The sequence below is a fragment of the Augochlora pura genome, chromosome 8 (assembly GCF_028453695.1).
Source record: "Augochlora pura isolate Apur16 chromosome 8, APUR_v2.2.1, whole genome shotgun sequence".
In the NCBI taxonomy this organism is placed as follows: domain Eukaryota; kingdom Metazoa; phylum Arthropoda; class Insecta; order Hymenoptera; family Halictidae; genus Augochlora; species Augochlora pura.
In genome coordinates, this window is record NC_135779.1 from 8,880,656 (window position 1) to 8,893,161 (window position 12,506).

General features: G+C 33.4%; 3 protein-coding genes across 5 annotated transcripts; 1 reads left to right on the plus strand and 2 right to left on the minus strand.

The window, feature by feature from the left end:
- Positions 1-353: 353 nt before the first annotated feature.
- On the minus strand, positions 354-5,598 carry LOC144474173 (uncharacterized). 2 transcript variants are annotated; one of them, XM_078188797.1, is made up of 6 exons: positions 5,505-5,598; positions 4,923-5,202; positions 4,749-4,819; positions 4,343-4,681; positions 1,360-4,282; positions 354-1,197 (listed from the first exon to the last, which is right to left on the minus strand). In XM_078188797.1, exons 3-6 carry the CDS (start codon positions 4,778-4,780, stop codon positions 979-981), a joined length of 3,513 nt encoding a protein of 1,170 aa, XP_078044923.1. In that variant the 5' UTR covers positions 4,781-4,819; positions 4,923-5,202; positions 5,505-5,598; the 3' UTR covers positions 354-978. The 2 variants fall into 2 exon arrangements, with proteins under 2 accessions (XP_078044923.1, XP_078044922.1); XM_078188796.1 differs by lacking the exon at positions 5,505-5,598 and having other exon boundaries at positions 4,923-5,349.
- LOC144474181 (sulfiredoxin-1) lies at positions 5,574-8,377 on the plus strand. Of its 2 annotated transcripts, XM_078188816.1 has the most exons (6): positions 5,574-5,958; positions 6,159-6,487; positions 6,564-6,937; positions 7,002-7,156; positions 7,624-7,843; positions 7,946-8,377. In XM_078188816.1, the coding sequence occupies exons 1-6, from the start codon at positions 5,869-5,871 to the stop codon at positions 8,092-8,094; spliced, it is 1,317 nt and encodes a 438-aa protein (XP_078044942.1). In that variant the 5' UTR covers positions 5,574-5,868; the 3' UTR covers positions 8,095-8,377. The 2 variants fall into 2 exon arrangements, with proteins under 2 accessions (XP_078044942.1, XP_078044941.1); XM_078188815.1 differs by lacking the exons at positions 5,574-5,958; positions 6,159-6,487; positions 6,564-6,937; positions 7,002-7,156 and adding an exon at positions 7,167-7,429.
- Positions 8,378-8,529: 152 nt separating this feature from the next.
- Atf6 (bZIP_ATF6 domain-containing protein ATf6) lies at positions 8,530-12,482 on the minus strand. Its single transcript, XM_078188798.1, has 8 exons — positions 11,912-12,482; positions 11,526-11,723; positions 11,292-11,458; positions 11,005-11,212; positions 10,345-10,919; positions 9,859-10,013; positions 9,181-9,773; positions 8,530-9,113 (listed from the first exon to the last, which is right to left on the minus strand). The coding sequence occupies exons 1-8, from the start codon at positions 11,988-11,990 to the stop codon at positions 8,731-8,733; spliced, it is 2,358 nt and encodes a 785-aa protein (XP_078044924.1). The 5' UTR covers positions 11,991-12,482; the 3' UTR covers positions 8,530-8,730.
- Positions 12,483-12,506: the final 24 nt, after the last annotated feature.

A 12,506-nucleotide genomic window follows, 5' to 3' on the forward strand; every position in this document is an offset into this window, starting at 1 on the left:
TCATGTGCATTTGTTACATTGAGTTCTTTTACAATTATAATTTTATTTCGTTAAACATAATTAATTTTAAATAATCGTTTTCATAATTGTCTCAAAAATTGTTTTACCTCTGAATTTTTTGTGGAGAACAAACTACTTTGCATGTCAGATTTTAATGAAAATTACAAGATGTCTAAAGAGGTCATTTATTGCAAAATAACTTGGAACTTAATTATGTATGCAAATTCGGTAATAGTAAATAGAAATACGCAGTAGCAAGACTACATAGTACGATACGAAATGTATATTCACGATTGCGTATGCTTACGTATTTGTACCAACAGAATTATGTTTATATGCATATAATGCCGTGTCTAAAAGTTAAAAAAAAAAAAAATGAAGAGTGAAGCAATAAAACAAAAAACATTTTTCCTTGAATTGATCTCGAAGCTTCTGATGGATCGAATTGTATTAAATTGACCGAATACGCATACCTTTCGCAATAGAAATTTCCATACACTACACGAGTTGTTTGTTCAATAAAATTTCTATGCTACGCCCTTTTTCACATGGTTCATTGTCAATAAACAAATTACTCGATCGCCAAATTCTTTCTTCTAAGTGACTCAATTAACTGCTCGTTAATAGATTTTAAAGATCTATTCTGAAAAATTCGATAGGGCTGACTGCTACTATCAGAATATTTCCATTTTCTAGCATGCGCACAATAAGTAGCGTAAGTAATTAATACCTATGTATTTCTAGAGCGTATTTCATAACGCTTTGGACGTATGTATTATTCGTTTTAATGAAACGAATTCCTAAGCGGCTACGAAACCTCATGGTAGCTGTTGTATTGTAACAAATTTAACATTCTCGTCAAACGGTCGATATTTATTGTGGTATGTTGGTTTGCTGGACTCCCTTTGTTAGCTGAATCCGCAAATCGAATAAATTCTTTTCCAATATATTTCGATAGAATATCTGTATTGCTTTCCTTCAGGTACCTCCTTCGCGTAAAGATTTCTGTTGTTCTAAAAGCCGTTCCAAAGGAGACGGGCCAGGTCCAGACCATAAAGATTGCTGACTAAGTCGAGTTTTCGTTTGATCCTGATTCGATACATTACACGTTTGCGTATTAGACCCCCATGCGCTATTACTGCTGAACAATGAATAAGTGTTTCCTGTGTTGATCGATTGAGGAGATTTCAAATCCACCTGTAAAAAATGCAACACTTTAAAAATGTTTTTTTTTATTAAATCAATGCAATACAATACTATACTGCCGCCAACTCATATTATGATATACACTTTATTTGCAGTATTATCATAACATGCGATAGAGGATGAGTACAATATTTTGTATTATATACTAAATACTTCTCGAATAGCTGAATGGTCAAAGTTGTTTGTGCTCGTGTATTGTTTGCCGTGTTGCGAATCAGGTTGATAATTCGAGGTCCTTAACGGCAGCTGAGAAATCGTGTTTCCAGGACTAATAGAATCTTCCCAGTTACGAAAATTTTCGATAACAGTCGCATCCTTAGCCCGCAACTGTGTATCTCCACTACCGGAACCCCAGCATGGTACCGAAACCATTGATTGTTGAGCGTCTTTCCATAAGTTGAAGTTTGTACTGTCGTAATTATGAAACAAGGGATAATTGTTTGCAATTTGCGATTGATTCCTCGATATGCCCATTTGATTAGAAAACGGAAACTCCAAAACATCTGAATTTTTGTTGTATATTGACGATGATAATTGTTTCTGCGATATTTGACCGAAAGCGTTCCGTGTAGGGTCGCTTTGATTAAATTGAAACTGAAAGCTTGATGTCGTGGTTGGACTTAGCGAACTGCCTGGTACACTCGGTACATTTGAAGGTACGATGCTACCTACATGATGAAGATTCTTCTGATATGTATTCAACGTAGACAGACTTGAAGCGTTTACAACGGCCGAGCTATTCAAACTCACTGGATTATGCAAAATTGTGCTCGATCTGAGATTGGTTTTTCCAACATTTTGCTGCTGAATTGCAGCCATACTGTGATTCTGTTGAACATCCAAATTATGAGGTTGCTGTTGTATATTCAAATTCTGTTGCAGCACAACATTTCCAGTCTGTTGAGTGTTCATATGAGAGTTATGCGGCACAGCTGATATTACATTTTGTTGGTTAGAGGATGGAAGATGTCCAATATTTTGATGTATCAAAGAATTTTGAGATATATTTTGAATTTGCATTCTCTGATGCAGAGGTCTGCTTTGGTTTGACGCGTGTTGCAAACTAATATTCTGGGTCATTGGTTGTTGTCCGGAATTCGAAGCGAAATGCCCCTGTTGCATAGCATAATTCGTCGTGTTTCCTATTTGGTTAGTTATATAATTTTTCGCAAACTGTGGATTTTGTACATTAAATGTTGGAGTTTGATAACAAATGGTTCCTAAACATGGAGACACGCCTGATATCGGTATTGTGGGCAGAGTTCCAGAAGGTTGTTGGTGGTCTTTCGTAGGAAGATGATTGAGTTGCGTGAGCTGCAAAACAGTATGCTGCGATTTCGCTGGTTTTGTTTGATTTGGAGGGGAAACGATTGGATTTTGTACGGTGGTTGTTGGGAAAGATATCAACGGTAATCGGTTCTGAGCAGTAGTCAACGTAACTGTAGACGCAACGGGCATATTGGCCGGTTTCAATGTTTCCCCAATGATCGGAGTACCTTTGTTTCCTGCAGGTAAATTTTTCAGCGGCGATGTCGAGTTAATATTACCCTTTTTCTCATTTTCTTCTTCGATGACTAGCGGCGATACGTTCTTGAAGGTAACTTGCTTTTGCTCAGTTTCAGCGCGCCGCATAATAGCCTGCATTGCTATATTTTGTCTTGGTTTTCTCGACACGGATATAGGTGCCGTCACGATACCTTCAAAACTGTTCGACTCTGTATGAGCGATCAACGAATCTTTGTTTCGCTCCAGCGAACTTTGAGGTTTTAGTATGCCTATTTTCTTGTCCAATAAAGTGTTCTCCAACAGTATATCGACATCTGCAGAACCTTTGCTGCTGGCGGACTCAGAAAGAACCGGACTGGCCGATACAACAGACAATCTTTCCTTGTTCAGACTAAGTTCTTCCAATTCTTTCATCAACTCATTACTCGGACCATTACATTCGTTCATAGAACTGAATTTATTATCACCTTTTTCCCCTCCTATCGTGATAGCAATCAGGGCGGAACCATTTATTCTGTAATGTGTCAAAGAATGACCCAAACAAAGAATACGAATTGCGCGTAACTTGTTGGAAGTCTCAACATCGCTTTCCAAGTCAGTGTTCGTAAATTTCAGACACTCAAGACTTTTTTCCAATGGTAAGAAACCTTGTAAATCACGATCTTCTGGCAGTGGTACATTCACGTATTGATCGTAAGCGAAATCAACCACACAATTTTGTAAAGAATTCAATAATACACAAAGACTGGGCCAGATCTGAAGTCTCGACGTAAAAGCAACTTCTTCCAAAACTGTGGGTTTCGTGTGAATCCAATCAAGGCACAGTTTTATAGAAGGCAAAGCGAAATATTCCACAATAGAATTCTTGATTGTGTAGACAGGTAATAATAAAGCAGACAGACTTCCAGCTATGAGATCCAAAATACAATCTCGAGCTACTTTCTCGTCAAACGTTAAGTGTTCCTTTCCCAATGGTTCAGTGCTGCCCATAACGATATTTGTTGTATGTTCCAAGGCGTACAAATTAATTACAAACATCTGTACAAGCATCCACGAACTGAAGCTTTCTGTCGCCACCAAAGCTGTTAATGTTTCAGTCAACAATTTCGTGTAACTGGACGCGATCTTGACGTTCCCAAGATTATGGATAACACCATGTAGTTTTAAGAAGACTGCTATGTACTCCTGCGACGTTAATTTAGTTTTTCCTTCAATGTTTATTGATGTGTCGTTTAAAGCTGAAGATAACATTTTTGCCAAATTCGTAGTAGCCACAGGAAATGGATGCTTTACAGCAACAGACCGTGTGTAATGAAACACAGTTCCCAATTTATTGCCACGTGATGCTTCCAGAAGAGCTAGCTGGTTGTATGGTTGTCCACTGGATGGTGACAATGATACAGCATGTCTATAGAATAGCTCTGCTTGTTTACTTTCATTCCTATAGCGAGCAATATCTCCCAAATGTACTAAACAATACTGACACGCATAAAAACACGACGATCTATGAGGCACCGACAAGTTCTCAACAGCTTTCCATGGAGAAGTACAACCATAAACATAGCCTTTTCTGCAAAATAAGGTTTGTTATACAGTGGATTTCTAGTGAAATTCATGTTTTTATAATTACCTTCTAAATGGTAAATCTAAATCGAATGCTGTACAAATTTCCTGTAACAATGTCAAATAAAAACCACTTGCTGCTTCTAAGCACCAGCTGAGCAAAGCCTGAGATTCCCCACGTTTTGGATTTTTTCTATCTTTTGCTTGTGATTGCAAAGTTGCTATATAATTCTTGAATCCAAGATTCCAAAGTTCCTGTTCCACCTTTCTATCCAATGCATATTCCAGGTCCAAAATGAGAACTTGTTGATATATCTTTTGTAATTGTTGTTGACATACCCATGCATCGCTATCGTTTAGAAGATCTTTACAACGTTGAACTTTATCCTTTAGTGGTTCAGCTTTTCTAGTAATTATATTTATTGAATAAGTTTCAGAAAAACATTTAACACACGTTTTTCTATTTTACTTACTTTAAAGCTTGTACGGCTGCGTTTAGGCCCATATTCCGTGCACCTTGACTTGTTAATGCAACACGGACTACCTATGTAAATAAGGAGTTAACCTCAGATTATGTTATATTTGAAAAATACTAGAGATTAGATTGTACAACAGTGATTTACTATTTTATATTATTGGATACATACGTGTTCATAGCCAAATGGGTTTGTTTGCGCGAAATATGTACGTTAAACTCATTGTCACATAAAAACTTCATAATTTTATCAGGTTATAGAAATTCAACACAATGCACGAAATTTTAATTACGGATCTCCTTCTTCCAATTTTAATGTGTTCGTAACATACGAATTATTTATTATTTAACATGCGAAAGATATTAATTATTACTATGTTTATCGATCAAATTTCGAATTAAATCGATTAATCTGAACGATTACGCATGTTTTTTCGTATTACGAATATTTTCTAGAATTAGACGAAAGCATAGAATAATTACACTGACAGAAACATTCAAACACAGAATTCTTGGAAAAAAAAAAACAAAATTTTGTCGACCGTTTCACTCAATGCGGTTTATACAACTGACGAAAGTCAATGTGTATTACAATTAAAAATCTAGGTTAACTGTGGCACAATGATAATAACGTTATAAAGGTAGTAGGTAACAAGCTCACTAAATATCAAACTGATAGCCCACTTTCAATTTAAGCATAGTATCAATTTAAAGTTCCTTACAGAACTTAGTTTAAAGCGAAATAAAAACTTACATTCACATATTTACATTAAGAAAAAGCATAAGATTCACCGCATTACTGATATGTACTTCACAGTAATGAAAAACTGTACCGCCCTTGCGTTAAACATCTCAGTTACTTTCCGTGAAAAACATCAAATTTTTCGATGGTTACGAACAAGGCTTGTAGAAATATACTGTTAAGATGCGGACAAAGAAAATATTGAAATGTCGAAAATCGTGTTGGAAGAATATTTTAGAAAGTCATGTGAGGTTTCCTTCGGGGTCATGAATTTGAACGAATTAACGATTATACGACTTGAAATGTAAGGTTAGAAACGGTCTGTGTGGTCAAACAATCCTGATGTACATATTGTGTATATGTACCAGTGTCGAGAATGGTGCCGTTAATTTTCACCTTCAACAAATATTTCGCACGTCTCCGATATCAACATAGAGACGTAAAGAATTATCGTTTCTTGTCATTAGTACGTACAAGTATAACTTTATATATATTTTAAAATTTTCTTCATTAAAGTCCAACAAGTAAATGTGATTCGATTGTTTTCAAAGGCACGTGGTTAGAGTTGATATACATACACTTTGACAAGATCAGTAACGAGATTGTTTCAATATACAAAACTTTTACAAGAAGAAAATTATTCTTTAACAGGTTTATTCTGTTTAGAGTCACTCTCATTATCATGATGAAGGGAGGCAAAAAGAAATCGAAGCAAAACGGAAGGAATCGATGACGCGTGGTCTTCCGAAACAGAAACCTTTGAAAGGTGTCAAGCAAATTATTGTTGTTTCTTCTGCAAAGGGTGGCGTTGGAAAATCTACAACTGCAGTAAATTTAGCAACAGCTTTAAAAGTAATTGAACCGCAAAAGTCTGTTGGTTTACTGGATGCCGATATATTTGGTCCTTCTATACCTCTAATGATGAACATAAAGCAGTCGCCTGTGATTAACAACAGTAATCTTATAGAGCCAGTTGTAAATTATGGAGTAAAATGGTAGAACTACAATTTTATGGAATGCACAGACTTTCAATTGTAATTATTGCTTTCTGTAATTCTTTTCTATGTATAGCATGTCTATGGGATTTCTAATTGATGATAAATCTCCTGTAATCTGGAGAGGATTAATGGTAATGAGTGCAATTCAAAAATTATTGTATCAAGTAGCATGGGACCCCTTGGACTATCTTGTTATTGATACTCCGCCAGGAACAGGAGATACACATCTTTCATTAATACAGAATATTCCTGTAACTGGAGCATTGTTGGTCACTACACCTCAGAAAGCTGCTGTAGAAGTAACCAGAAGAGGACTTAACATGTTTAAACGATTGGATATTCCAATAATTGGAATTGTTGAAAATATGAGCAATATTATATGTCCTAAGTGTAATAATGAAATAGCTCTTTATGATGATGGAGTGAAAACTATGGCTTCTGAACTTGGTACAAAGCTTATAAATTTTAATTTCTATTAATTTCTATTTATAATTCTTTGTATTTGTTGTAGGTGTACAAGTCTTACAAACAATACCTGTATCTAAAGATATTGCACAAAGTTGCGACACTGGTAAACCAATTGTGTTATCTGTTCCAGAAAGTATTCAAGCCTGTGCATACAAAGATTTGACAAAATGCATAATTTCATTTTTAACTAATGAATCGGTACAAAAGTAATATTATTTCTGATGACTGCCAAAATTTATAATTGCTAAAAATATTTGTTCCTTTTTAACAATATTCAAATACTTCTCTTAACCCCCACTTAGTTTGATAGTTTTCCCCTTCCTATACCAATTGTATGAAGTGGAACTGGTATATCAACTCAGATACGTTTCCATATGACTCATCACGAGATTGCATTATATTCTTATTACCTTCAGTCACATTCACGTGCTGAACTGATTCAGATAATACAACGTGTTTAAATACTGTAAAGTAAGTTTAATAGAAGACGTTAGTCTTAAATTTTTCTATTTCAATCAAATTTTATTATAGAATAAAATAATTTCAAACATTCACGACATCGACTATATCAAATGTATTCATGTAAACCTAGTTTATGGAAAAGTATAGCATTGCCAAGGTTTGTTCAATTTATTAGTTCTTTTATGCCATTCTTTCTTCCCTAGTTCTCAGATGCAATTTACAAGATGGACAACTCAATATCTACAAGCATTCATTCTGACGTAAATGCTGAAGTTTATGATGTGCCAATGGAAGTAATTATTAGACCTATACCTCCCATAGTGGATGAAGAAAAAGTCCAAAGTTTAATGAACACTTTACAATGCCCAAAGACGGAATCGTCTGTACCACCAATCGATGTTCTGTGGATCAAAGGTAGCGAAGGTAATATGATTTCCAATATTACTTTGTTTAACTTAAAAAGAAATGAATGTGTATGTATATTAGTTTATTACATTATATTATTTCTTTTTTCCTTTGCTATAGGTGGTAATTATTATTACTCTTTTGGTGGATGTCATCGATATACGGCCCACCAACGACTTGGAAAATCATTCATTAAAGCAAAATTAATACAATCAACGATAATAGATTTGAAAACATATCTTGGTGCCTCAACACCAAACTTAAAATAATTTATAACATATTTTACTATTTTTTTTTAATGTTCTGCACTATATTGCAAATATAAGGCAAATATATTTACTTATTTGATTTTATATCAATATTAGTACCGTTATTAGCATCAGAATCAATTATAATAAATATTAATTTTATAAAGCTCAAATAAGTTGTACAAAGATTAATTTTTATATATAAATGAGAAGATGTACGTGCTAATTATGTATTTCTATGTAAGTGAAAAAATTTAAAGATCTAAATAAAAACTTACGATCACAGCAACCACTTACAATTAAATCGTTTACTTGTGACATTACTTTACAAAGTTTACCTTTTAAAATGATTTTATAATGCACACAATGTACAGTGTTACGTATGTATCTAAGTATTTATATTATTTAGTTTAAACATATTTGTAATGCAATACTTAATATTATTACTACGTATTATCCTTAACACAAATTTGTTTATTAAAAAATTCGTTATGATTAACTTTTTAAAAAATTATGTTTAATCAACCTATTTATATTGTTTATATCAAATTTTTCTATGGAATTTATATAAATTTATTTATACAGATTATTTCATATCGATCATTTGAACTCTATTCATATATAATTTCACGTTGGAACTATCACGAATCCAATGATTTAAGTGCCATAAATAGTTTCATTTTTGATTCTTTGTGATTCCATGAATTTTGTTTGTGTTCTCACTTTCTGTGAATTTTTTAACATTTCAGTTTTCACTTCTTCTAGATTAAATTCGTAAGTATTTTTCAAATTCCTTTTTTGTAAAATCTTCTGACTAGATTCTTTAATAAAATAAGGTTTATAGCTCTTAGCGATATCTTCTGCAACAGCATCGGATACATCATTAGTCGCATGAGTTTGACGAGTTTCATTTCCAGATCTATCACTGTTTTTCAAATGATTTGGTATTACTGATTGTTGTAAATGCAATAACTGTGTATTTGTAACTTCGCAATCGATTTGCATCATAGTTATATGATTTGCGGGCGTTGAAAAAGTTTCTGTAAACAGAAAAGAAGAATAGATGTTAGTTAACTTTAAAAATTTGTTAGTTCTTTCAGCTCTTACCATTTGTAGGCAGTGCAGGGAGAACCAACGACATTTTCGGTCTGCCTGTACTATTTTTTCTCGAAGCTGGTAAGAGTAAATGCTCTCCACTGAACCAAACTACGTAGAATGTATCATCTCTTCTACCCAATGCTTCAAACAAAGATGCATGTTCTTTCAATGCTGGAGAAAATACCTCCACTGCATTTGTAATAGTAGAACTTGCAGTTTTTCGAAGTATCTCAGATTTGTTTTTCCGCGGTAAATTATGCTTGTCTTTAGTTCTCTTCTGTACTATGTATGGTGATAGCAGTCCTCCCAAAAATTTCTCGTCAAATTTCGAGGTTTTCGAGGTAAACCAATTATCTTGATCGGACTCTCCACCGATCCATCGTCTCAATTCGTAATCCAAACGAATCGATTCGCTTTTATTTATATACATCGGACACATGGGTTGTAGTACTGATATATTTTTACGGAAATTTTTGTCCTCCTCTTGTTGAACTTGATCCTTAGGTGTCCAAAGCAATGTTCTTCCATGTCTGATATATGGTGTATCAGTAGCAATGTTAACAGGCAACACGTTTAAATGGTTATCTTTTGAAAGAACGTTGCTGTAAGACATGAAATTAAAGAAGATGCTTATCAAATTCAATGATATATTCTTTTATAAATCTTAAATTTTCTAAATAGACTTACCTAAAGGTATTGACATTTAAAGATACCATAAAAGCCATACACAAAAGAATAGCAACATTCTTTTTATTTGCATTAAGATTTATGTTCCCATACTTCTTATTAGTATTCACTGTGTTCCCCAATGCAGAAAGTTTCTGCTTGAGGTTTGTATTCTCCTAATACAGACATAATTCAATTATAATAGTTTACTTATGGTTTTCTCTTTCTAGGACCAGGAGCTAAGTTTCCTTTTCCATTGCCATTGCTCCACAAAGCTAAATAAATCAACAGATCTATTATCTTTAATTGTGCTTCAACATAGATATGTACTCCTATGTTGGTGGACAGCAGAATCTGGAGATAGAAGGTTTTTATGCATTGAAAATGGAAACGTAAGCCTCTCGTCTGTTATTATCTACTTTCATTGTCACAGCAACTAGGGTACCAAATATTAAATAAATAAATATTTAAATATTAAACACTACTAGATATTATTAGAATTTTCACCATCTTTAATTGCTTATTTTCCTCTTGCAGTTTACAAATTTGTTTCTCCAGCGAAGACACATATTCTTTCTTTTTTTTCCGTGATAGACAAGCAGATTCTCTGTTTTTTATCATTCTCTGTTGTCTTTTCAATGCTTTAATCTCATTTTCTTGTCGCCCAGTGAAATTAACATCTTGGATTTCATTCTTTATAACAATTGGAGTGTAATTCGAATGTTCTGCTCTAATTAATATTGGCCTGCAGCCAGGTGTGTCATTCTTTAGAACTATTGAAGTGCATCCAGCTGTTTCATTTTTTAAAATCAATGATGCATCTGCACCAGGAGTATTTGATTCTTTTCCCGATACATACATATCTGCATTATTTGGAGGGTTCACTTGCGGTACTTGTGATGCATTTGTTTCCGCCTTTATTTGGACTGGTGAAAACTGTACTGAATTTTCAGTGACAAGATTATTTCCATTATTTGGTAATAAATGAGTCATAAGAGGGTACGATGTGCAGTTTTGTTTAACCTTTTGTGTGAATGTAAGTAAGTTTTGTGAACTCAAGAAAATAGTATTTCGAGGCTGTTCTGGAAAATATAAAACATAGAAATGTGTATCGTGTAATTTAAGAACATTATGCAACAAAATTATTCATATTATAATAATATTTACCATTGTTTGCACGTAGTGTCTTTGGCTGAACTCTAACATGTTTGTTTGAATTGGATTTGGAAAGAATAAATTTCGTAGAGTTTCTATCTTGACATTTAATAGGCATAAATGTTAACTGCTTTGCAATACTTGCATTGAATACTGGCTCAGGTGACATAGAAGGAGAAATATTTCGAGGTGGTGAAATTGGTGGTGTCTCTGGTGTAGACTGTAATCAATTAATGCACATGATATTTAACTAGAAGAAATAATCAATATAATTAATATAGATACAACAATTAATGTACTTTAAATTCACAGAATGGAAGAACAGAGTCCGGTTCTACTTGTAATTCAGATCTACTGGATTCTGAATGACTTGATTCAGGTGATAATGGAAATTGTACGTAAGGACTTATAGGTTCCAGTTTAATTTCCTCCATTTTTACATTGTTGGTTAAATTTAAATTTGTGACTAAAAACAAAATACTTTCAATAAATTTATGACATAAACTAACAACTAAATATGATTAAAGATATACCTGAACTTTGTTGAGAATTATGGACATAAAAATCTTCCAAACATGATGTAGTTTCTCCTAATGAAACATCATTTGTGATTCGATTATCAAAATCATCTTCTATGTGGAAAGGTATTTCATCTTCTAAGAACAATGGAACACTTAATTCAGGATTTAAAGACTGAAATAAATGGTCTGAGAAAGGTGAACAATCTCCATCTGTAAAAGTATGTTCCATTTTACATTGTGTACACGAAAATTGTTTTGCTATATTAAGCAGAATTGTAGTAATTTCTGTATTGTTATGATTCTTATTACTCTCATAAATTGTTATAAACATAGAAGTTGTGTATGAAAAGGAATTAAAAAAGGACTAAATGTATTCAATTTTAAAAGATATGTTATACCCATTAATTCAAGATCTGGAAACATCTGAATTTCAGGTGCTGCAACACCATTCCACTGTGGATCCTGGTTTATCAACATATTTCACCCTATGTGAAATTCTTTTTATTCAAATAGTAATAATAACCTTCAATTCTATTAGCACGTCAGATACATGAATAATTTACTATTTTAGATTAAAACTAAACGATCTATGTGTCAATATTTAATCATAAAAGTATGTTACAAGCAATTTTCGACGAAAATTACTGCATTCATGAAAACACATATTAACTCAAATAAAATTGCAGTCGTGTCGTTCCGACTTACGAGGCCGAGGCCAACAACAAACAGTAAAATACGCCGGTCAAAATAGTTGTTCGCTCATCACACACTTGTTCCCGTTTTGCAGGTCGCACGATAATCACTGTGCGTGTTTACATAGATATGTATTGTATATGGAATTTTTTCTTCTTTTCTAATATTTTACAGCATATGGTACATCTAAACATGCTTTGAATATAATACGTATTAACAATTGTGAGTATCGTGTTTTTAACTAATAGATATACTAAATTTTTTTAAAGCTGACAACGTTGTCAAATTTAGTAGCACCTA